Raw genomic sequence first — 22,445 nt, 5'->3', positions numbered from 1 at the left:
GTCAAGCTTTATTGTTTTGAACAAACACAGTAAATCCTGTCCATTCGAAGTTAGTCCCTTTGGATGGCAGCTATTCAGGGGATGCTAATCAGTTCCGCTAAATTATGGTGCAATCAAAGCAGATTTGGAAAACCAACAAGCATTGAACAGTCGCCTTAACAAGCAAGTGACCTCTCTGTGGCGTGCACGGACCATGGGGGCGACTTTTCAAATTCTTTTATAGAGATGAAATCCAAAGTCGCCCCCAGTTAAATATTTTAGCCGTGATACATCTCAAAAATAAAGAACCGTGTTATTAAATTTCTATGACAAGCCTTTTTATAGGATTAAGAACTATATTATTACTGTATACTGTGACGAAAATTCTAAGTTGGGATATTTCTAAAAAGTTTCTCTTTGAGCTCGTCGAAGCTGACATGAAGAAGATCTTTGTACTTTCTGATTAATCCAGTGTGGTTTGCTGCACCAGGGGAACCACGCATGTAAACTATTTTAAATCCAGTTAATGGCTCTCCATCCTTTTTGACAACAAAATGCCCATCGTCAATTATGGCGGAATGATTACCTCCAAATACTTCGTCCAAATATCTTTCAATCTGATTTTTGCCGTTGGAATCTCTCTTATCAAAAGCGTTCTGGATCTGCTTAGTTTGTTTCTGCTCGTGGTCGCAGAAATCACTTATGGACACCTGGATAAACATTGTGTCGAGTATGAAATCAAAGCGAGGATAACTCGAATGACAATGGCTCAGTACATGTCCATAGCCACGTCCAAGAGAAGTCATGTTTTGATGGATTGTCCCATGATCCTTAAAGTCCATTATAATCTGCGTTGGATCCTCGCCGACAAGGTTTGTTGCTTCGAGAACGATTGGCTTGGTTAAAGTCAAAAACCGGACCAGCAGTGCCAACTCGAAATCATCTCCACTCATCTCTGCAAGAACAACTCCCCTCAGGATATGCTCATGATGAGGCATACTTGTAAACGCCTTAAAGAGTGCTTTCTGCACTGGGGGGCACAAGACATAGTTTATGGCTCCGCGGTTCTTGTTGAGACGATAGATAAGCCCTAGGTCACGGAAATCCCATTCAAAATCACCACTCTCCGAGTTGTTGCCAAGGAAGACTGTTGCAAGGCTTTTAGCGAACTCCTCCTTCGATATCTCGCTGAGAGCTTTGTAGTAATTCTGAACTACAGGGCGAAGCTCGCTTGTTCTCTGAGCTACATACCCATCAATGCTATCTCTTGTGAGTGGTCTTTCCTTAATTGATCGAATGAGGCGCATAAACTCTCGCGGCACACGGTTTGTAATCCTCATTATATCCTGGACAATATCGGGTTGGTTCAGGTGGACCTCCAACCATTTTGAAAACACTGTCTCGGATAGTGGGCCAACAAAGTACAATAAGATAGCTCGAGCACTGTCTTCCATAATCTGCAATTCATATTTGGCATGGGCTGTTCCTGTAAATATCACTCTAGATCCTTTGTAATGAGACTGCCATAGATTAAGGTTCATTAGATGCTTCAGGAACGGGTATTTATCCGGCACATACGGCTCTTTTTGGAATAACTCTCCATGTTCGTCGATAATGAACAGTGTTTTGCGCTCCTTCTGTTTGAATAGGTCGAATACTGCGCGAGCAGCCACAATTGAGCAATCTATAACTTCAGAAAAGTCGAGGAGACTTTCCAGATCAGATGCCGTCAAGATATCCCTGTTGAAAGCGAAGAAGCGCCTTAACAGTGCCTTTGCCGATTTTGTATCCGAACTTTCATTTAATATCGCGGCATCTGGTATATAAAGGGTAAGCCACCCTTCCGCATATCCTTTTGCAGCAAGGAAATAGGATAGATATGACTTGCCAACCCCCATAGGACCAGAAAGGACTCGCCGAAATGAAAACCTTTGTTCAGCACTAATCTCCTTCCACAATTCTAGCATCTGATCCGTAATTATAAATCCCGAATTATATTCCTCAAATTCTTTCGGTGTGAGGCCCAAGGATGGAATGTGAACTTGATCACCAAGCTGATTATCGCTTTTCAGATGATTAAACTTATTACGTGCATCGGGCGGGTCTTCAGGATTCTCCAGCATTGCGATCCAAGAGGGTGGTAACGTGACCATTTTACCATCAGAAGCCCTGTATTCTCTCCACCCTTCCTCAATGCGCATCTTCTTTGAAGGTGAAATATACTGTGGATCTAATTATGATCATCGTACACATACACAGTTGGTTAGTACCATAACATAGTCAGTCACCAAGTCGATCTATCTAAACAGCAAAAAACAAATTATTACCTTCATCCATTTTTCTCTTGAGAATCTGTTCCGATGACTCTAGAAAGATAAGAGAGCGCGGCAATGGCAGAAATGTTAGCATTTTGATCAGATCAAAGAATATATTGCTGTCAATGAGATATGAACGCCAGCTAATGGAGAGTCAGAGCATGTGTGCGAAACGCGAAACAGATTCAATCAGAAAAACTAACAAATGCATCAATGTAAACAGGTCAAATAAAAATAAAAATAAAAATGAAAACTGTGTTCTCAGACAACAGTGAGAGTCTGAGGATGTGCACGGAGCATGGAGGGGCGACTTTTCAAATTCTTTTATAGAGATGAAATCCAAAGTCGCCCCAGTTAAATAGTGTTGCCGAGATTCATCTCAACAACATAAAAAAGGGATAGATACACGTGACCGTGATGAGATAGCTTCATCAATTGAACAATTGAAATATCATCAGTCCATCAAGAGCTAAATACATACCTCGCTGCGGCAGCTTGACAACGATGTGAATGCGACCTTTTGCTGCACCTTTTGGAAAATAAGTGCTGAGTTCTTCAAGTTCATCGAGCACTACAAGCGATTCTTCGGATAATGTTTCCAATCCTTTCTTCGTTGTGCCGCCGGGGATGAGCTTGAGAGTGAGCTTCTCCGGTGGGATATCACCAAATCTAGCAGGCGAATAGATGGCTTGCTTGAGTTCACCGACCGAAAGATTGGAAAGAATATTTACAGGAAAAGACGTTGCTTCTCCATTAACAATACAATAGATCTTTAGGTTGGTTGGCTCTTTCTCAACCTCTCTTTCTCTTTCAATCGAACCACGTCTAGATGGACCATTTGGTGTTGTTGTTCCGCTTCCCATTGTGATTTCAAAACTGTTTAAAAACAAGGGTGTAAATGGACGGAGGACAGAAAACAGGAAAAGTTTGATCAAATTGTTAAGTATGGTAAGTCAGTAGCAGGATGGTTCAAAATTGTGACAATGTAAGCTGTGGAGATGAAGATGAGGGAGGAAAAGAAAAAAAGAAAAAAAAAAAAAAAAAGGAAAGGAAAGGAAAGGAAAGGAAAGGAAAGGAAAGGAAAGGAAAGGAAAGGAAAGGAAAGGAAAGGAAAGGAAAGGAAAGGAAAGGGAAGGCAATAGATGAAGGCTTGGAATAAATAAAAGAGCAAAATTGATGGGAGCAAAACTGGGGTAAAATATGAAAAAAGTGAATAAAAAGAGTAAAGGAAGAGGGAGAGAGTGCAAAAATGAAGTGAAGCAAAGGAAAGGAGCGACAATTGCCTTTATTTTAAGGTTAGGCGATGTGTGAGAGAATATTTTTTTCAAATCAGCCACGTGCTATTTTCTTGGTCATTGTGGCGTGACAATTTTTAGTGCTCAGATAAACGTTTGTTCACACTCTACTTGCTCATTCCTCTGCTTACAACTGCTCCCCAGGAGGACTGAAATGATCATTGAAGGGGACATTTGAAAAGGATTATAAACTTGAATTTGCCAGATGTCAACTGATCACTTTTTCCGCTTTTACTTTAATACAACTTTGATTACAGTTTGTGATAGCCTTAAAAGCTTCTATTGTAATTGAGCCCCGGAGAACGGTGCAGGACTGTTGTTAGAATGTCCAGTGAAAGTTAAGTGGACTACATGTACTAGGACAGCAAGGACAAGATTGCCTGCGACAAAGTTGTGGTCAAGCTGAGTCATTGCAAAGGCTTGACATGAAGTTCTATGGAGAGAATGTCGACTTGATTCTTGATGAGTTCAGCTCACTTTGCGAACAAATGACCAGCACATTGACCATGGACGACATGTACGGTGTAGGCAACCAAATCCTACGTGAGCTCATCAAGAGTGCATCCAGGGTAGTTTGCCTTGATGCCAACCTCACCAATGATATGTGCAGATTGTGGAAAGCCTGTGCGATGACGTATACGTTGTTCACAACACATTCAAGGTACAGAATGGTGATCAGGTAATGATGTACGAGACAGAAGAATTGTTAAAGCTTAAAGTGTTAGACTTGTTGTGGGATGGCAGGCGTATCTGGATATCGAGCACTCATAGCGCTGAAGATACTGAGGCATACATCAAATACTCCAGGAAAAAGGTTTCCATGGAGTGTGCATGACCAAGAATACGTCGGAAGCTAGCAAGCGCGACATAGTCAAGAATATCAGCCCTCACATAGCTAACTTCAATTATTCTATCCATACTCCCACTATCTCGATGGGTATCGATAACAATGTTATCAAAGTCTAGACTGTGTCGTAGGATTCTTCAACACTCGTAGTGAGGTCAATGTGGAGACATGTAGACAGATGATGCGGTGTGCCAAGCATGTCAAGACCAAAACATGTCTGATTCACGTCGATAGAGCCACAAACAATTTACCAACATCAGTTCAAGGCATCCGCAACTGCGGTACACTTATTCTATGTCTCTAGCGCGGCCTAAATAACAACTATACCAATGGGGTCAGTGTCGAGAACCTTATCAGATCAGCAATCCATGGAATGACGAAATTCAGTACGGAAATGATAAGGCGCGGAGTCCATGGCGGCGTTCAGACACATGAACACTGTCATGTTCGGACATCCATCTTTAATGCTTGAATTGAATATCAGTTCGCGGCACAGAAAGTTTAAATATATTGCAGCGGACATGGACTCGTATTCCCTGGTCATTGTGAAAAGGCTCTACACTGGAGCTGAAAGCAAAACAAGCGATGCCCGGGACTCAAGCGTAGCATCGTTCAAACATGCTATGGGTAAAAAAATGGGAAAAATTGCGAGAATGGATTAAAGACTATGTGCAAGGCGGTCCCAGCCCGTTTCTTTGGACAGACTGCTTAGACCTTTGCAGATATGGTCAGATGTCACATGCGGGCATTCGTTTTCGAACTGAAGATAAGGGTTTATGTTCTAAGTGAAGTCATTGCATAGCTTATTATTTTCCTTGCAAAAACTATTATCATACTATTATACAAATCTCTTAGGTTTCAATATGGAGCTCAGAATGAGCTGTGAGTAAAGGTGGGTTATATCTCATAAATACGATTGATGAAAGTGGCACATCATCGACCCATGATGCAGTATCGATATTTTGGATCCTTAATACGAAGTTATCTCCATCAAAGCGCCTCATATACCTTCCAATGCTATTGTATAAAGACAGTTTCTGCACGGTCAGTGGAGACTACTTCCTGAAGATAATCTTAAGGAGGGACGTAAAATGTCTTCGTGGGGGATTAAAGTCGCGCTTCGGGACTCTAGCAAGTGCAGCTTCATTTGCTTAGTTACATCCTGGAGAGCTTTGTAGAAAGCTTTTTTTTTTTTTTTTTTTTTTTTTTGATGGAAAGAAAAAAATCCACCAAACGCTTTATTGTAATGTAACTCTTGGTCTGTCATGGCGATCCCTCTAGTCTTGCGCGCAGGATAAGAGAAATTCTCGTAGGACAGTACATCTGATGGTTCGACAAGTTGTCTAACGAACGCACTGTAGCCACCGCCAAGAGCAACACAGTCCAGCTTGTGTATGTGCGATGCAATGTTCATCTTCACAAGCATAGTCCCATCATTGAAATCTCGACAAGGAGCTGGCTTGGATGCAAACAGTATGATATTGTTCATGTCTGAACACACTTGAATACGAAAACCCGACTTCTTGAGTTTATAAGAGTAGAGACTTAGCTCGTCAGCACCGATGTAGCTGACTCTTGTGTCATGTCTGTCTACATTGTAGACAATGAATCTCCTGTGATCAGCGCATACAGGAGCAGCAGACCCTTTTCGACATTACGATATGGGCTACCATAGTCACGCACCCCAAATACTTGTGTCAGAAAAAAGAACGTAGGGATGAATCCTAGACGGTCAAGCACCATTGACTTGACGTGTGTTACGTCAGATATCTCTTTCATCTCTGTGCGATGAAACTTGGCTTTCTTTATAGCTGGCCACTCCTCTTGCATGAACCTCCACTGAGCCTCAACAAGGCGTACATATTCCTCAGAAACAGCACTCATACATATATACTCTTTGCAAGCTATTAGATATAAAGCGCTTAATTACAACTCTTCTAATTACTCCATGTGTTCACTTTATTTTCATCTTACCTATTCATGTGAGTGCCAAATATTCACTTCAATTGCAATTCATCCGAATATGGCGACTGTTCAGACTCCATATGATACTGTATAAACACCTGAACACTGCCACATGTCATTGACTACTCTACGTTCCCTTAAACAATATTCTTAGGATACATCTGAACTTTTGCAAGGGATGTATTGATGCTTCGACAAACATGTAACATTTAATGGCTACATCACAGCCCTTGGATTGTAGAAGCGCTGAAAGTATGCGGAAAACGGGAACCATTTGTGTTTTTACTAGCAACAAGCGTGCTTTCAAAAAGTTTGCTCCAAAGAACAGATCCTATATCCTTCATTGCTCAAAAGAGACAATCTTGTCTTTTCTGCACCCTAAAAGCGCCTCATAGTCCCATTGAGGCGTTCAGAGGCATTATTTGCCTCATAGTTTGAGGATTAGCAGACTTTCAGTCAAGTTTTATTGTTTTGAACAACACAGTAAATCCTGTCCATTCGAAGTTAGTCCCTTTGGATGACAGCTATTCAGGGGATGCTAATCAATTCCGTAAACTACGGTGAAATCAGAGCAGATTTGGAAAACCAACAAGTATCGAACAGTCGCCGTATTTAACTTGCTTATTGTAGAATACAAGGCAACAATGAAACCAAGACCCATTGCCATCTTCCCTTTACACTTTACACTTGATAATCGATAGAAAACCTTGTTTTAGGCATCTTCGTCTATCCCGTGCGTTTCGTTTTCCTTTTTCATCCAAATGATTATGAACATTCGAAGGTCAATCCAGGGATCCTTTCCCGCACAGATCTGATTTTTCTGACAAAGGCTTTGTTCACGTCGAACCTCGCCCAACATTATTTTTACTTTATTTTATTTTATTTTATTTTGATTCCCTTGATTCCCATTTTTGCATTCAGTAAGAACAGCCTCATTCTTCATTCGTCACGTCTTGATTCTCAAATACCCAATCTAATCCATGACATCCTCCGAGGCATTTGACAGCCTCTGTCAAAGGGTCTTCATGACCTCAACCGACTCGACCAGTCCCGCTTCTGATTCAACTCCTCCTGAAGAAACTGCTCTCAGTCTGATAATTCGAGCGCAAGTCTACGAGTTGCCCCAGTCTTTAGCCAATTCTCCTGCACCAACAGTCGCTCCTTCTCTTTCCTCTCAAAACAACCAGGACCGTCTTTACTATCGAATTCATCTCGAGATCCTTGATGCTACATTACAAGGAAAAGTCCGTCAGATCCTGGTCGATACTATCGATCCATCTAGCCTGATAGAACTACCTTTTGATAGAAACCTGACCGGTTATTCCTCAAAGACTCGGACAGAAACACGCCAAGCACCTTTGGAATCATCAGTGGTGCTCGATATGGATGGGTTAACAACAACAACATCATCGGAAGAAACAGCAGAGGCCCAGTCATTACCCTCTACCATGCTTCTGCTTCCAACCAAAGAGTGGTTGCAATTGACAGGCAGGATCCGATATTGGAGAGCGGAATCCCACCGTGTCAAGGCTGCTCAGCGTGAAATCGTCCTGGATAATTTATTAAAAGAACGTTGGATAGATCCCTCATCACATCAGCTGGCCGCCATCTCCGCATCTCCCCCATCATCTGGATCGTTTATTGCGGCCAATATACCCCAAGCCTCCTTGCCATCATCACCTTCCCCGTCTGCTTCCTCATCTTCTGCAACTTCAGTCCCATCGAGCTCCCCTATATCATCCCTGCGCTTTCAATCTTCCCCATACAAGCATACCTTTCAGGAGCATCAATCAAACATTTTGGTCCAGTTCATGACTCAATATGGCGAAGAACCCTCGGTGACGTCGTTGCTTCGCGGACTACTTGATCTGATCAGGCGTCAACTCACCCTGGACAGGGTGCTCATATGGACATTTGACCGAGCCAACTTGACAGAACAAAAACCAGAGGCAACTGTAGCGTTTTTAGACTTGCTAGCCTGCTTGGGCATGGAGCTTGTAGAACGACCGGATGAAGCAACTCCAGCAGTCGTCCCCGAGATCGCAGGAACAAACTCCATCGTCTCTGCTACTTCTGAAACAACTGTTGTTGGCTCCAGTTCAGGTGCAGGTACAGGTGTTTCAGGATCTAATAACACTAAAAAGGACGATCTATCAACAGAATTGATGTGGACATTTGGAGCTAAAATCGATGATCGTAGACTCGAGTACTGGGTTCATAATATCCAACAGGCCACCTTGCCCTCACCTAAACTGGATGGTCTGTCTCTCTTACCATCCAGTGTTACAGTGGTCAATAATAACGATAGCACTGCTTCCAAATCAGGATTAAATCAGACTGAACATCACCCGAACCCAATCCCTATTGTAGTTCGGAAACGTTTTCTTCAGGACCGTAACACCATACCCGCCGGACGTATTCAGGTATTGACAACGGCTCACAATAACAGCCATAATAAACCCATGGTGACACCACCACCACAACAACAAGGAGGAAGAGAAGGAGAGGAAGAAGCAAGTGTTATGCGTGATAATTCACTAGTTCTGAGCTCATCCAAGTACGCCCTGGACTCGGCTGGCTCTCAATCATTGATATCTTCCCCAGGGATGTTTGTTGAACGTGTCAGAAAGGATATTAAACATCTTGCGAGATGGGCAACGACTTGTGGAGGTCGGTTGGATTGGATTTGGGCATGGTTGTTCTCATCCATCCAAAGATCAAGACATCGTTCGACTACAGAACCAAGGCCACCTCGTTCTAACGATGAGAATGTTTAAAAAAAAAAAAAAAAAAAAAAAAGAAAAAAGAAAAGAAAAGGATATATTTTTATACAAATGTTACATTTAGAAAATTATACGCATATACCATTTTGCTCATTACAAAATAAATTCAATTAAAGCAGTCCAAGTCAGATGACTTATGAAAGGTCTTTGTGTGTCTGAACAAAAAAGCCACTTTTTTTTTTTTATTTGATCCAAGTGAACTTCAAAAGCTGCGTAAACAACATAAACCGCGCTACCTTTTTTTTCTTTTTCTTTTTTTAAACACATTCTTCATTCATTTGTTCCATCCAATTACTCCAATTACAACTTGTATCAGAGTGTCAGCTGAAAGACAAGGAAAGACCAGCAGACTAACCTAGAACCTCTTACAAACAACTACGGAAAAACTCTTAATTATATATCAAACAACGTTCTAAAAGAGGAGGAAAAAAAAAAAAAAAAAAAAATGGCGTCCACAAGTACTGACACAACTGGTCTTCGTGATATTACAAAGATGGAACGTATTGGTATGTGAAAGAAAACAAACAAACAAAAAAAAAAAAAAAAAAAAAAGCAGATACGAACATTTTACATTGTATTTTTTTTTTTTTTTTTTTTTTTTTTTTCTTTTCATTCTTTCGTGAATACATATCACTCATTACGCTTTTTTATTTATCTAATTTTTTTTATTTAAAAATAAATAAATAAACTCTGTATCAATAGGTGCACACTCTCACATTCATGGCTTGGGATTGGATGACAATCTGGAGGCTCGAGAGACAGGTCAAGGAATGGTTGGTCAATTGAAAGCACGTCGTGCTGCAGGTGTGATGCTAAAGATGATCCAGGATGGCAACAAGAACGCAGGACGGGCCATCTTGATGGCAGGAGCCCCCGGTACAGGAAAGACAGCTATTGCAATGGGGATGGCCCAATCTCTGGGCGCAGATGTCCCCTTTACGATGTTGGCTGCCTCAGAGATCTTTTCATTGGAGATGAGCAAGACAGAAGCATTGACTCAAGCCTTTAGACGATCGATCGGTGTGCGAATCAAGGAAGAATCAGAGATCATTGAAGGAGAAGTGGTCGAGATTCAGATCGATCGTTCCACAACAGGACTTGTAAGTTTTTTTTTTTTTTTTTTTTTTTTTTTTTTTTTTCCTTATCTCCTTTTTCTCAATGATGGTGTGTTTCTATTTTATATATATTATATCATAATCTGTGTTTTGCATGGAGATTGAGTCTGATGTACTGACAAAGAAATTATTGTATTGTTTTTTTTTATTATTTCTGTACCAAAATAAAAAAAAAAAATAAAAAAAAAAATAAAAAAAAAAATAAAAAAAAATAGGGCCAGAAATCTGGTAAGCTAACACTCAAGACCACAGAGATGGAGACAATGTACGATTTGGGAGCAAAGATGATTGATGCACTCAACAAGGAAAAGGTCATGGCAGGAGATGTGATTACGATCGACAAGGCATCGGGCAGGATTTCCAAGTTGGGACGTTCATTCACCCGAGCACGCGATTATGATGCCATGGGCTCGGATACAAAGTTTGTACAGTGTCCGGATGGGGAACTTCAGAAGCGTAAGGAGGTTGTTCATACGGTCTCTCTACATGAGATGGATGTGATCAATTCGAGATCCCAGGGGTTCTTGGCCCTCTTCTCTGGTGATACAGGAGAGATCAAGACAGAGGTTCGGGAACAGATCAATCAAAAAGTGGGCGAGTGGCGTGAGGAGGGCAAGGCAGAGATTGTTCCAGGGGTGTTGTTCATTGATGAGGTTCATGTTCTGGACATTGAGTGTTTCTCGTTCTTGAACCGTGCTTTGGAAGATCCTCTGGCACCGGTGGTGATCATGGCCTCCAACCGAGGGATTTCCAAGATCCGAGGCACCAATTACAAGTCACCCCATGGATTGCCTGTGGATCTATTGGATCGATTGTTGATCATCAGCACGACAGCGTACACGGAACCGGAGATCAAACAGATTTTGACGATTCGATGTGAGGAAGAAGATGTGCAGATGACAGAGGATGCAAAGGATATTTTGACCAGGATCGGGATGGAGACCTCGTTGCGGTATGCCATCCACTTGATCACAGCTTCTTCGTTTGTGGCCAAGAAGCGAAAGGCGGCTGCGGTGGATGTGGCGGATATTAAGAGGGTGTATTCGCTATTCTTGGATGAGAAGCGCTCAGTTCAGATGTTGAAGGAGTACCAAGGCCAGTATATGTATAATGAGATCGACATGGCAGATCGCGAGCCTGCTATTGGCAACAGCATGCAGATGAGCGTGTAGAAATAAATAAATAGAAAAAATAAAATAAATGAATTTAAAAAAAAAAAAAAAAAAAAAAAAAAAGCCAGAAGGCACGGGACCTGCTGGATATAGAGAAATAAAAATATCAAAAGGTATGCAAACACAAGTACAAACGAAGCCATCTAAGATTCAATGAGATTGTCCTTTTTTTTTTTTTTTTTTTTTTTAAAAAAATAAAAAGCCCTGTCTTAACTATGAGTATCTGGAAAAGGAGAGAGAGCATCAGTGGATGGTTGCATGAATTGATGCTTATTTCGTTATTTCGCCGGGAATGAATGAGTACTAAAAAAGAGGGAGACTCTTCTTTTATTTTTTTTATTTGCATCTGCATCTTTATTGGCATAAGCGATTATCTCGGTAGATCCATATGCAATAACACATACACATATCCAAATAGAAAGAAAGATGCTACTGTGAATTAAAGATGGACCGGAGCACTGAAACTTTGCATGATTTTTTTTTTTTTTTTCTTTTCGAGCATTGAGTAGACTAGATATCTAAGATACACCACTTTACCGTTGTTCACTTTACCATTGTTCAAAAGATAAAATAAAATAAAATAAAATGAATGAAAAAAAATAAAAGCACAGCCTGATCGAGTTATGATTAACTCCTGCTCTGAGTGGACAGCTTGTATCTAGTGCTTGTAAATTACCGATTTTTTTTTTTTTTTTTTTCTATAATTGTTTGCTATTGTTTGTTATTGTTTTGCTATTGTTACACATCCATACATTCATGCCATTGAAAATGCATGTAATGCAAAAAAAAACAAAGGCACCATGAAACATGCAGTATGGATGGTACAAAAAAAAAAAAAAAAATCAGCGAGCGAAAAAAAGAGAGAGAGAGATTGAGAGAGAGAGAGAAAGAGAAAGCAGATGAGAGAGAAGAGAGAGAAAAAGCAAGCGAGAGAGAAGAGAGCACGGGGAAAAACTCTTTTCTTGCTTATACCATCTATTTTTCCTTTTTCTTTCAAGAAAAGAAAAAAAAAAAAAAAAAAAAACTTGCAGTGCTGTGCAGTAACTTTTTTTTATTGTAACAATAAGCCTTTTTATTTTTATTATTATTATTATTACTATTATTGTTCGCTCAACTTGCGTTCCAGATCTTTGATGCGCGCTCTGGCCTTCTGTAATCCGTCGATCAGTTTCTTCTTCGTCGCCTCTGCACTGGCCTTGTCCGTCAAGACTTGAGAGAGTTTACTTCCGAGTTCTGCATGTTGTTGTCTTAATCGTTTCAGTCTTGCCTCTTCATCTTCTTTTTCTGTCGTTGTCGTTGTCGTTGTCGTTGTCGTTGTCGTTGGTGTTGGTGTTGGTGTTGGTGTTAGTGTTGGTGTTAGTGTTGGTGTTGTTGGCGTTGCTGCTGTGGCAAACTTAATTTCGATCAACCCTGCTGATTTTTCTCCCCCTCTTCCTCTTCCTCCTCCTATTCCTCCTCCTCTTGCTCCTGCTCCTGCTCCTGCTCCTGCTCCTGCTCCTGCTCCTGCTCCTGTTCCTGCTCCTGTTGCCGATCTTGAGCCTCCTTGCTCTCCTGTCCCATTTTTATCTGCATCATGATGTTCATCACCACGACCAACACCATCACCATGATGATCTCTTCTCTTAATTCCGTCTGAAGATCCGATCGTTCTCATAGGAGGGGCACAAAGCGAGTTGATATTGAGAACGTTATTATTTAAAGAATCAGAGCGGGTTCTAGAACTGGAAGAGATATCACTCATAGGCGATCCTGGTGGAGATGCAGATCTGGAAGATGTTTCAGACTCATATACATTATTTTGTCCACCATCAGTACCAAGACCTCCTGTACCACCAATACGACCATCCCCTCCATTATCACTTCTAACCCCGCTCCCGTTGCCACCACCAACTTTGCGGCCACTATTGTTATAGCCCGTATTGCTGGTATTCACATTGACGCCTTCGTTTTGGCCAATGCTTGAAGAAGGGTTAAAACCTATACAAGACCCAGGCAGGGTAGTCAAAGAAGAAGCAGAAGAAGAAGAAAAAGAAGAGGACGAAGAGGACGAAGATAACGAGGAGGACGAGGAGGAGGACAAGGTTCTACTACGGGCCTGGGTAAGGATCTGTTTTAGGGCCGTGACTTGAGCATGGGTCTCGAGGACGAGATACTGATATTGTTGAATGGATGTATGGACAGCTGTGGACGTCTGTTGAACCTCCGCATAGAGAGCTTTGAGATGATCTAACTCTTGAGAAAGATAGGCTCGCTGTCCTTGTGATAACGGATGAGCAGCGCAAGAAGAAGAAGAAGAAGAAGAAGAAGAAGAAGAAGAAGAAGAAGAAGAAGAAGAAGAAGAAGAAGAAGAAGAAGAAGAAGAAGAAGAGGCTTGACTATGATGATGATGGTGATGATGATGATGATAATGATTATTATGATTGTGAATGTGATTGTGATGGTCGTTGTTGATGTTGTTATTGGCGTTGCAAACAGTTTTGTTGTAGTAACAATCCAGATGATCCAGGATCTGAAGGAGAAGATCAAGTTTGGAACAACTGGACTGAGTAGGGGAAACAGGTGAAGGAAGATTGCCTGTCTCTATTGCAGTCTGTCCTGTTGTTGTTGGTGTTGATGTTGTTGGTATTACTGGTGTTGTTGATGTTGATGTTGATGTTGATGTTTTCATTGCTGTTGTTGTCATTGTTGTTACTGCTGTTGTAGCTCCTGCTTTCCCTTCATAACCTGATGTTTGGATATGGATGCTATTAAAAGCTAATGGATTCCTGTTGTTGGGTTGATCACTGTTACTGTTATTACTGCTTTTAATTTTATCGATGGTGTTGGTGTTGTGAGGGGGATTGTCCGAGGTGATGGCGGTGGTGGTTGTTGAAAGGGTAGGATTAGTAGCAGTAGGAATGGTGATAGTGGAGGTGGAGGTGGAGGTAGAGGAAATGTTAGTGGTAGTAAGACTGATATCTTGTGCATGCATGGTATCTAAGAGTGTGATTGTCATGGTTATCGGCGGTGTTGATGGTGGGGACAAAAAGATGGTTGAATTCTTATTGTTCGGTCAGGGAGAGTGCGCAAGAAAAAGAGCGTACCCTTCAATTTAATTGAGAAAAGAAGGACAATGGGCAATTAAGGGTCAAGGTAACAAGGCAACAAAGCAAAAAGCATAAAAACGTAAAAGCCGAAGGGCAAGGTAAAAAAGATCCCAATTGTACAATCAAATACACGGGGAAAGAAGAAGAAAAGGCGACTAAGTGAATAAGCGCTTTTTTTCCCTGTGGTTGAAAGGAGATAACAGATGCAGTTATAATAGGTAAATTAAAAAAGAGCAAGAGCTAAAGCTAAGACAAAGAGAGAAAGAGAAGGAGTTGATCAAAAAAAAAAAAAGAAAGACAAAGGAAGAGAAGGAAGTTGAAAAAAAAAAAAAAAAAAAAAAAGCAGGGGGGTGGAAAGAAAAAGAATGACGGGGGAAGAGCAGAGCGAGTCTTAGTGTCCATGATCCATGCACTCTGCGTTCACTCTATTCATTCCATTTTCATACATCCGTAGAGCACCCTGCAAAAAAAAAAAAAAAAAAAAAAAACTGCGCATATCGAGCGTTGTTACGATGTGGCAGTTGTTACTGTCATCAGTGATAGAAAAGGGGAGGAGAGGCTGGAGTTTGGAGGATAGGGTCAAATATCAATCGTCTTATCCATTCATTCATTCATTCATCCATACAAATAAAAGAAAAGAAAAAAAAAAAGATAATGACAATGATAAAACAGGGGCTCTCCAGTCTGTCTTTGTTCACTCATGCTCCTCCTTCTTTCTCTTTCTCTTTCTCTTTATTCAGATTGTGTTTATTTTATTGCAACTTACGCCAGTGGTCACATCAAGAGTGGAAAAAGAAGTACAGCATGAAAACAACAGGCAATATAGTGGCCAGCCCTGTTTGTTTTTTTTCTTTCTTTCTTTGTTTGTTGTTGAAAAGTTGTTCCAGTTAATATCGGCTGCAGTCAGGAGGGGGGGTGGGTGCACGCGTCAAAAGGCGGGAAAGAGAAATATATAAAAAAAAAATAAGAAAAGAGAGAATTGATTGATGATAGAATTGGGATGGGCATGGGCATGGGCATGGGATCAAAGAGTCGGGGGAATGAAAGCAATCGGTTTTTTTTTTTTTTTTTTTTTTTTTTTTTACTAAACGTACTAATCAACAACGTCCAATCCATCTACAAAATGGAATAAGGAACGAACATGGATCGATTCTCATTCTCGTTACTCCCTCATGCTTTTTCATAGTCCACTTTTACTCTCTCTTTGAACCAATTGCACGCGATAGATCACTTGTGTGCACGCGCCCTCTTTATTTTTACCTTTATTTTCTTTCATATCATCCCACCATTAAATAACGCAAAAAAAAAAAAAAAAAAAAAAAGAGTTTTTGCGCGCTCAATGCTCATGTTATCGTTATTCAACATGATACACAAATAGCTATATTACAAATAAACAATAAACGAGATGGGACAACGCACGTTGGTCAATCCTACCTTTGAATCATGCAGCGCAGAAAGAGGAGGAAGAGGAGAGGGAAAGAGGGGAAGAAGGAGAAGAATGTTTTTATGATGCAGAAAAAAAAAAAACCAAGCCAACCAGGGTCAAGGGTTTTTTTTTTTTTTTTAAAAAAAATGAACATTCTAATCTCTTTGTATATATACCTTTTTTTTTTTTATCTTTTCGCGCTAACTTGCAGCTGATGAATGAAAGAAAAAAAAAAAAAAAAAAAAAAAAAAAAAAGGTTTAGCCATGTAGGATAAGGAGCAAGGGATAAAGGACAGAGAAAGGGTGAGCTATCCTAGCTCGCCGGTCTGCTTGGAACACAGAAGGAAAGACAAGGGGGGAGGCTGGACATGGATATATACAAGCCTTATTCTTTCCAACATTTTGGTCGTACGGTTGGACAATAAAGTCGTACAGAGCAAAAAAAAAGTCATAATAAAGTTTTGTTTTCTTTTATCCAAGAATTTTACACAGATACCCTTTTTTTTTTTTTTTTTTTTTTTTCCTTCTCCTTTATTACGATATTGACAATCCCATCTGTCAATCCTCCTCTTGATAATGGCGTATGATATGTTCTAGATACTCATCATAAAGGAAAATTAGCAAGGGTAGATTCACTACATATACCAATAGCCCATTGGAACTGACTGATATTTTTGGACGGTGGCGCTGCAAAAAGTCCCTCACACGAGTTGTGCAGCAACAAACTCCACATAGCCGACGCCGTTGCTATCATTGAGTAATGTAATGTGGCGTTATTGTTATTGTTGTTATTGCTGCTGTTGCTGTTGTTGTTGTTGTTGTTGTTCTTGTTCTAGTTGTTTTTATTATTAGAGAATACGTTGTCGCCAGCGCCCATGACTATTTTTATACGCGTCTGCGGAATTAATAAACGCTTCTTTATTCTGTTTCTGCTTCCACTTCCGATTTGCTTCTGCTGCTTTACCTCTACTTCTGCTCTTGCTTTGCTTCTACCTCTGCTCTTGCTCTGCTTTGCTTCTACTCCCGCTCCTACTAGTGGTGATATTGCTATTGTTGTTAAAGGTGCTTGCTATTAAGAATAAAAGGTTATCGGCTGTAATTGCATGTATACCCTGAGCTATCAATGAACAATCCTTTCAGTCCCGCTAATGGGAGGGGTTATTTTATTTTTGAAAGGGGTCATAGGGCCTTTACGAGTATGGCTTGCGAGAGCGATCAATCAAAGTCAGCTTGGTGATAAATTGTGGATCTAGTAATCATATTGCTATTGGCATTCTTGGCGATCTGTTTTTTTACCCTTCTCCCTCTCCCCCCCTCCCCCTTTTTTTTTTTTTTTTTTTTTTTTTTGCTTCTATGCACCCTATTGCACCATTTCAAGGAGATGAGATCGCTCATGTCTCACGAGTGCCCGTTAGTAGTATTAGAGATGGGCGTGAGAAGATCACTAGCAGTTTGAATGAGGGGTGAGGGAGGGGATTGAGCATGTTGATGGTTAAGATGGTGGCTGTAAACAAAAGAGTTTTTTTTTTTTTTTTTTTTTTTTTTTTTTTTTCCTTGACGTTAGATGTTGTTCCTGTTGTAATTATGCTATTATTATTGTTATTGTTGTTGTGGTGATTGTTTGTTTCTTTTTTCTTTGTTATTTTTCGCGTACTCTGGGAGGAGGCTGTGGGTGAGAGGAGTGACACAATCTTTAAAAAAAAAAATTGGGCGAAGCTTAAATAAAATCGAATATAAAATATTAATGTATAATGTTAAAATGTAAAATTATAAATTATAAATTATAAATTATAAATTATAAATTATAAATTATAAATTATAAATTATAAAAAACGTAAACAATAAAAAAAAAAAAAAAAAAAAAAAACCTATCAATAAACATGTAAAGAAGCAATTAATTGTTCATTCTTGAAATGATATAATTGTTATATGGGAAACTTGATGATGATACTACTATTTGTATCTAGAGAGAGATGAAGTCACCTCCCTACGAATAATAATAATAATAATAATAATAATAACAAGCTTGTTGTTGTTGTTGTTGTTGTTGTTTTTTTTAGGAACAGAGGAGCAAAGAGCGTAAACTAACTGTCAATAGCCCTCTTAATTGAACTTGTCATTCAAGAACAAAAGAGAAACCTTGCTGCAGGGGTAACTCGCATTTCTCGTTCCTTTATTTATTTATTTATCTTTTATTTTATTTTCTAAATACTTTTGTCCCGTTAGAATGTTCCTACATGGGATGGATTGAAAGTGGATCGTTTACCCAACGGCCTGTTGTACCCTCCACCATGAGATTCAAATTTTAGGTACTGCGCCAATAATGTTAAAAAGTAAATTATGGTTATTGGTTATTATTATTTTATATTATTATTATATATTATAACTATTATTATTATAGTAGAGTTTGCTAATATAACTAAAAATGAGTATTTTTTTTTTTTTCTTATTTAGCTTGTTCCCTATTCTTATTCTTTAAGAGCATCCAGACGGACGCTCATAGAAGAAAGAACGTTCAGGAGTTTTTAGGGGGGAGGAGGGAGGAGGAGGGGGGAAAGGAAAGGCCCTTCACGTCTTCTTTCCTTCTTGAACAGGAGAATCAACAATAACCACTGGGGTAGAAGAAACATTAGGCTCTTCTGTGGTGTTTGGTTGATTTCCCACGGTCTTGCGCAAAACGTGGTGCTTTAGAAAAAGTGAAGCAATCAGGGCTAACGTTGGCCACGCGATACCTAATAAAGACAAAAAAAAAAAAAAAAAAAAAACCACAAAACCACATCATTTATTGTCACCATTGTTAGCATTGCCAGTTTTTTTTTTTATTTCTTTTTCTCTCCCCCCCCCCCCCCCCCACACACACACCCCTTTAAAAAATCTCGACTTACATTGTCGGAATACCGCTTGGATTGCAAGAGCATATTTATCAGGGTGAGAGTGAACGTCCATAAAATTATTGGGGTCAACATTATTCTGAGCCAAGACATTGTTAATGATTGAGCCTCCAATAGCGACGTTCGCCACTCCACCCATACTCCTGAAGAATGAGACCATAGAGGTCACAGTTGCGATGTCAGCCTGGCCAACCGCACATTGTGCTGCCAGGCTATTTTTATAGATGATAGATATAGCCATAAAGGAAGAAGAAAATATAGAACGAGTTAGTCGTTCACATCTCCCATGCAGACATCATAGACATTAAATATATTAGATACATTAGATATGAGCGAAAGCTTTGAGCACCTCAATATTCAACTTACACAATGCTTTGCATACTACCACCAAGGCCAATACCAACAACAAAAAGGAACCCAATTTGCACGTTCAAGCCTGACTTTTCATTCCAAAGGGTAAGTAGAGCAATACCAGCAATGTAGATGGCTAGGGCAACCCAGATGTAAGGACGATAACGTCCAGTCTTACTGATCAGGACACCACTACCAATTCCTGCGATCATCATGCCTCCAACCAAAGGTAGTAGCTGGAGCCCAGCCTTCGTAGCCGTCTCATGCATGACCAGCTGAAAGTACAAGGGACAGAAGAAAATGGCGCCCATAAATGCGCCTCCGATGAAAAAGGAGGTCGCATAAGCTGCACAGACACTTTGGTTCTTGAACAGTCTGAAGGGCATGATTGGCTCAATAGCGAATTTAGCCTCTACAAAGAGAAAGATGGCCAGGAAAAACGCTCCTACGCAGTAAGGGACAATGACCTGGACACTGTTCCATGCATACTCATTACCTCCCCAGTTGGTAGCGAGAAGGACACAGATGATGCCAGTGACAATCGTGAGCGAGCCCAAGAAATCAATCCGGCGAAGCTTTTCCCGACGTGTGCCTGTAACTGAAGGTAATTTCAGGATAAACACCAAGGCGACTGTGCTAACAAGCCCAATCGGTAGATTGAGGTAAAATGCCCAGCGCCACGATGAATTCTCAGCTAGAACGCCTCCAAGCAAAGGGCCAATCACTGCTGAAATCCCAAACATGGATCCAATGATACCTTGGTACTTGCTGTCGTAATTTTTTTTTTTTTTTTAAAAAAAAAAAAAAAAAAAAAAAAAAAAGATGTTGGTTAGAAGTGTTTTCCCCTCCCCTCTTTCTTCCTCTCCTTCGCCTCCAAACAAAAGGACCTTTTGACGCCAGCAACAGGACCTACCCACGCTCACGAAGAGAGACAATGTCCGAGATGATGATCATGGTCAAGCTAATCATCCCTCCAGCACCCAACCCGGCAATTCCACGCCCAACGACAAGCACGACGATAGTTGGAGCAGCGCCACAAATCAAGGATCCTAGCAAGAAGAAAAAAATAGCCACGAGCATTGTACTTTTTCTGTTTGAATCGATCGTCATCCATGTGCACAAGAGGGGGATGAAAATAAATAAGCAAATAATTATTTAAATGTCAGTCCATATGCAGTTCAACGCCTAGGTTTCTGCTGATGAATTTTAACATTGGCAGTTGCGTGTGAAAAAAGTGTGTAGTGTGGTATGGTGTGAGTCATTACCTGCCAAAGATGTCACTCAGTTTTCCGTAGAGGGGCTGCATTGCTGTATTTGTGAGGAGGTAGCTTGTTCCTACCCAGGCAATGTATTGTGGCGCATTGAACACCCGGCCCAACGTGGGAATTAATACGGATACAATGGTCTGTGAACATGCAGAAAGGAAAAAAAAAAAAAAAGAAAGGTGAATTCAATCATCTAAAGGTCACGTAAATGGAGAGATATGGAGCCCAAAGTATCAATGAAATGGTTACCACGAATGGGGTTCATACCTGATCCAAACTTGCCATGAACAGCACCAGACACAGGCTAGTTGCGATTTTGCGATTGAGAAAAGAACAATCAGATAAGATATTTAAGGTTTAGTCAGAAAACAGGTATTTCATTCTCCGTCTCAATGACATTCCATGGGAGAATAACACATGGAAAAGACTCCATACTGACAATGTTTGCGAAACTATACGAGATTCACATACCCAAGGAACACTAGCGCCAGCTCCTTGGGTGGCAACACGCGGCTCTGGTCCGTATACCCATGAGGCAGCTCAGCGTTAGTTATAGCTTCAGCTGCCTCAGCTGTTGATGCTGTCACATTACTGTCCCCTGGAACGATATTCCCTTTTTCTGCCATCTGCAAGGCGTCGTCTGTCCTGTCTGTCTCTGTCATGATATCTCGCTTTATCCTTTTTATTTCAATTATTTTGTGCGTGTGGGTCTGTTACAAGCACATTCAGACGCCACTTGAGCCAAGAGTGCGTTAGGGAATTGTTGTTTGTCTGTCACAGAAGCTGTCGAGGAAAAAGTCTTTCCAGAGGTAGTAGGATGTAATCAAGTGAGGAATGGATGGTTTCGGTTAACAATGAGGATAGATGAAGCAGACTGAATCGAGACGAAATATCGACCTGTGGGAAAGAGGCAAAAGAAGAGAGAGAGAAAGAGAGAAAGAGCGAGAGAAAAGAAAAATCAGGAGTATTTAACTTTTTGAGATTGTTCATTCTTCTTTCTTTTTTGTCTTCACTTGCATGGCGCTTGTGAAGTGGGGACAATGTGCTCCTTGTTTTTCTATGCCCGCTTTGTAGAGCACAACATGAGAAAAAAGAAAGACAAAAATATCGAAAAAATTTTCCGAGCCAATCATTCTGGCACCCCAGACCAACTTCTTTTTTGTTTCTTAAACAAATGTTTACGCCTTTCCAACCGAATATACAAACTCTCCATTGGAAACAAAATTTGTCGGTCGATATCCTTGGTTAATTACAATATCCTTCCTAGAGCAGCAGCCTTTTTCTATGTCCTCAATCTTTCATTGCATATTAAGTATAGCCTCGAGAGTTGAGCAATATAAAATAACAACGAAGTATATGTGTATACTATATGCTAGAGAGCTACCATGGACTTGGCGGAAAGTATGGGCGGACATGATTGGTATTGTATGTCTTTCTTGTGGTTTGAGGGAGTGTAATCGGACATGGGTAAAGGTAATGCTGGCAAATAGATGCTGAGTATGGTCCATCTTTTTAGTTTTGATGGTCGATGCGAATAAGTTTTTGAGGGATACAAAAGTCTTCCCCTTTTCTCATAGGTCTTAACAGCCAACTTTCTCTAAAAGAAATGGAGAGAGAGGCCAGTCCCAGGCGTTTCTTACAGACGTACTACGCATTTGAAAAGAGACTCTCTTCTTAGTCCTAAGCCAATCCACTCTTGGATCAAGGGCTGAAGAAGCATTTGCTGGTTTTTGAGACCAGGGCAGGTGTTTATATGCAAGGATTTCATTCAAGGGGGGAAAAAAAACAAAAAAAACCATATCTGTCATTATCCCACATGGGTAAATTATTTAGGATTGAAATGTCCACCTCGACGCGACTCGTCCATTTTGGGTTGTTTCATAGACAGCTTAGCACAGCGTGTGGTGATGTAACTGATGGTTCTTTCGAAATAAGGAATGTTTCACCATAGACTG

General features: G+C 40.5%; 6 protein-coding genes across 6 annotated transcripts; 2 read left to right on the top strand and 4 right to left on the bottom strand.

Annotated features, from left to right (window-relative positions):
* Positions 1 to 300: 300 nt before the first annotated feature.
* On the bottom strand, positions 301 to 2,518 carry BCR41DRAFT_46284 (hypothetical protein). The gene is made up of 2 exons (XM_022030864.1): positions 2,307 to 2,518; positions 301 to 2,209 (listed from the first exon to the last, which is right to left on the bottom strand). Exons 1-2 carry the CDS (start codon positions 2,386 to 2,388, stop codon positions 366 to 368), a joined length of 1,926 nt encoding a protein of 641 aa, XP_021882164.1. The 5' UTR covers positions 2,389 to 2,518; the 3' UTR covers positions 301 to 365.
* A 3,170-nt stretch (positions 2,519 to 5,688) lies between these two features.
* On the bottom strand, positions 5,689 to 6,281 carry BCR41DRAFT_352256 (hypothetical protein). Its single transcript, XM_022023930.1, has one exon. It carries the CDS (start codon positions 6,264 to 6,266, stop codon positions 6,027 to 6,029), a length of 240 nt encoding a protein of 79 aa, XP_021882163.1. The 5' UTR covers positions 6,267 to 6,281; the 3' UTR covers positions 5,689 to 6,026.
* A 677-nt stretch (positions 6,282 to 6,958) lies between these two features.
* On the top strand, positions 6,959 to 9,305 carry BCR41DRAFT_46219 (hypothetical protein). Its single transcript, XM_022030863.1, has one exon. It carries the CDS (start codon positions 7,382 to 7,384, stop codon positions 9,176 to 9,178), a length of 1,797 nt encoding a protein of 598 aa, XP_021882162.1. The 5' UTR covers positions 6,959 to 7,381; the 3' UTR covers positions 9,179 to 9,305.
* Positions 9,306 to 9,614: 309 nt separating this feature from the next.
* Positions 9,615 to 11,479, top strand: BCR41DRAFT_335669 (TIP49 C-terminus-domain-containing protein). Its single transcript, XM_022021998.1, has 3 exons — positions 9,615 to 9,690; positions 9,887 to 10,284; positions 10,515 to 11,479. Exons 1-3 carry the CDS (start codon positions 9,630 to 9,632, stop codon positions 11,469 to 11,471), a joined length of 1,416 nt encoding a protein of 471 aa, XP_021882161.1. The 5' UTR covers positions 9,615 to 9,629; the 3' UTR covers positions 11,472 to 11,479.
* Positions 11,480 to 12,568: 1,089 nt separating this feature from the next.
* BCR41DRAFT_352251 (hypothetical protein) lies at positions 12,569 to 14,845 on the bottom strand (the record flags this gene model as incomplete). The annotated part of the gene is made up of 1 exon (XM_022023929.1): positions 12,569 to 14,845. The coding sequence occupies exon 1, from the start codon at positions 14,464 to 14,466 to the stop codon at positions 12,571 to 12,573; it is 1,896 nt and encodes a 631-aa protein (XP_021882160.1). The 5' UTR covers positions 14,467 to 14,845.
* Positions 14,846 to 18,388: 3,543 nt separating this feature from the next.
* On the bottom strand, positions 18,389 to 21,534 carry BCR41DRAFT_352248 (major facilitator superfamily domain-containing protein). Its single transcript, XM_022023928.1, has 7 exons — positions 20,962 to 21,534; positions 20,758 to 20,794; positions 20,491 to 20,630; positions 20,139 to 20,315; positions 19,241 to 19,993; positions 18,869 to 19,086; positions 18,389 to 18,715 (listed from the first exon to the last, which is right to left on the bottom strand). The coding sequence occupies exons 1-7, from the start codon at positions 21,150 to 21,152 to the stop codon at positions 18,552 to 18,554; spliced, it is 1,680 nt and encodes a 559-aa protein (XP_021882159.1). The 5' UTR covers positions 21,153 to 21,534; the 3' UTR covers positions 18,389 to 18,551.
* Positions 21,535 to 22,445: the final 911 nt, after the last annotated feature.

The sequence above is a fragment of the Lobosporangium transversale genome, assembly GCF_002105155.1.
Source record: "Lobosporangium transversale strain NRRL 3116 chromosome Unknown BCR41scaffold_15, whole genome shotgun sequence".
Classification (NCBI taxonomy): Eukaryota; Fungi; Mortierellomycota; class Mortierellomycetes; order Mortierellales; family Mortierellaceae; genus Lobosporangium; species Lobosporangium transversale.
The sequence above is the reverse complement of the archived record's forward strand: the minus strand, read 5'-3'. Positions and strand labels throughout refer to the sequence as shown.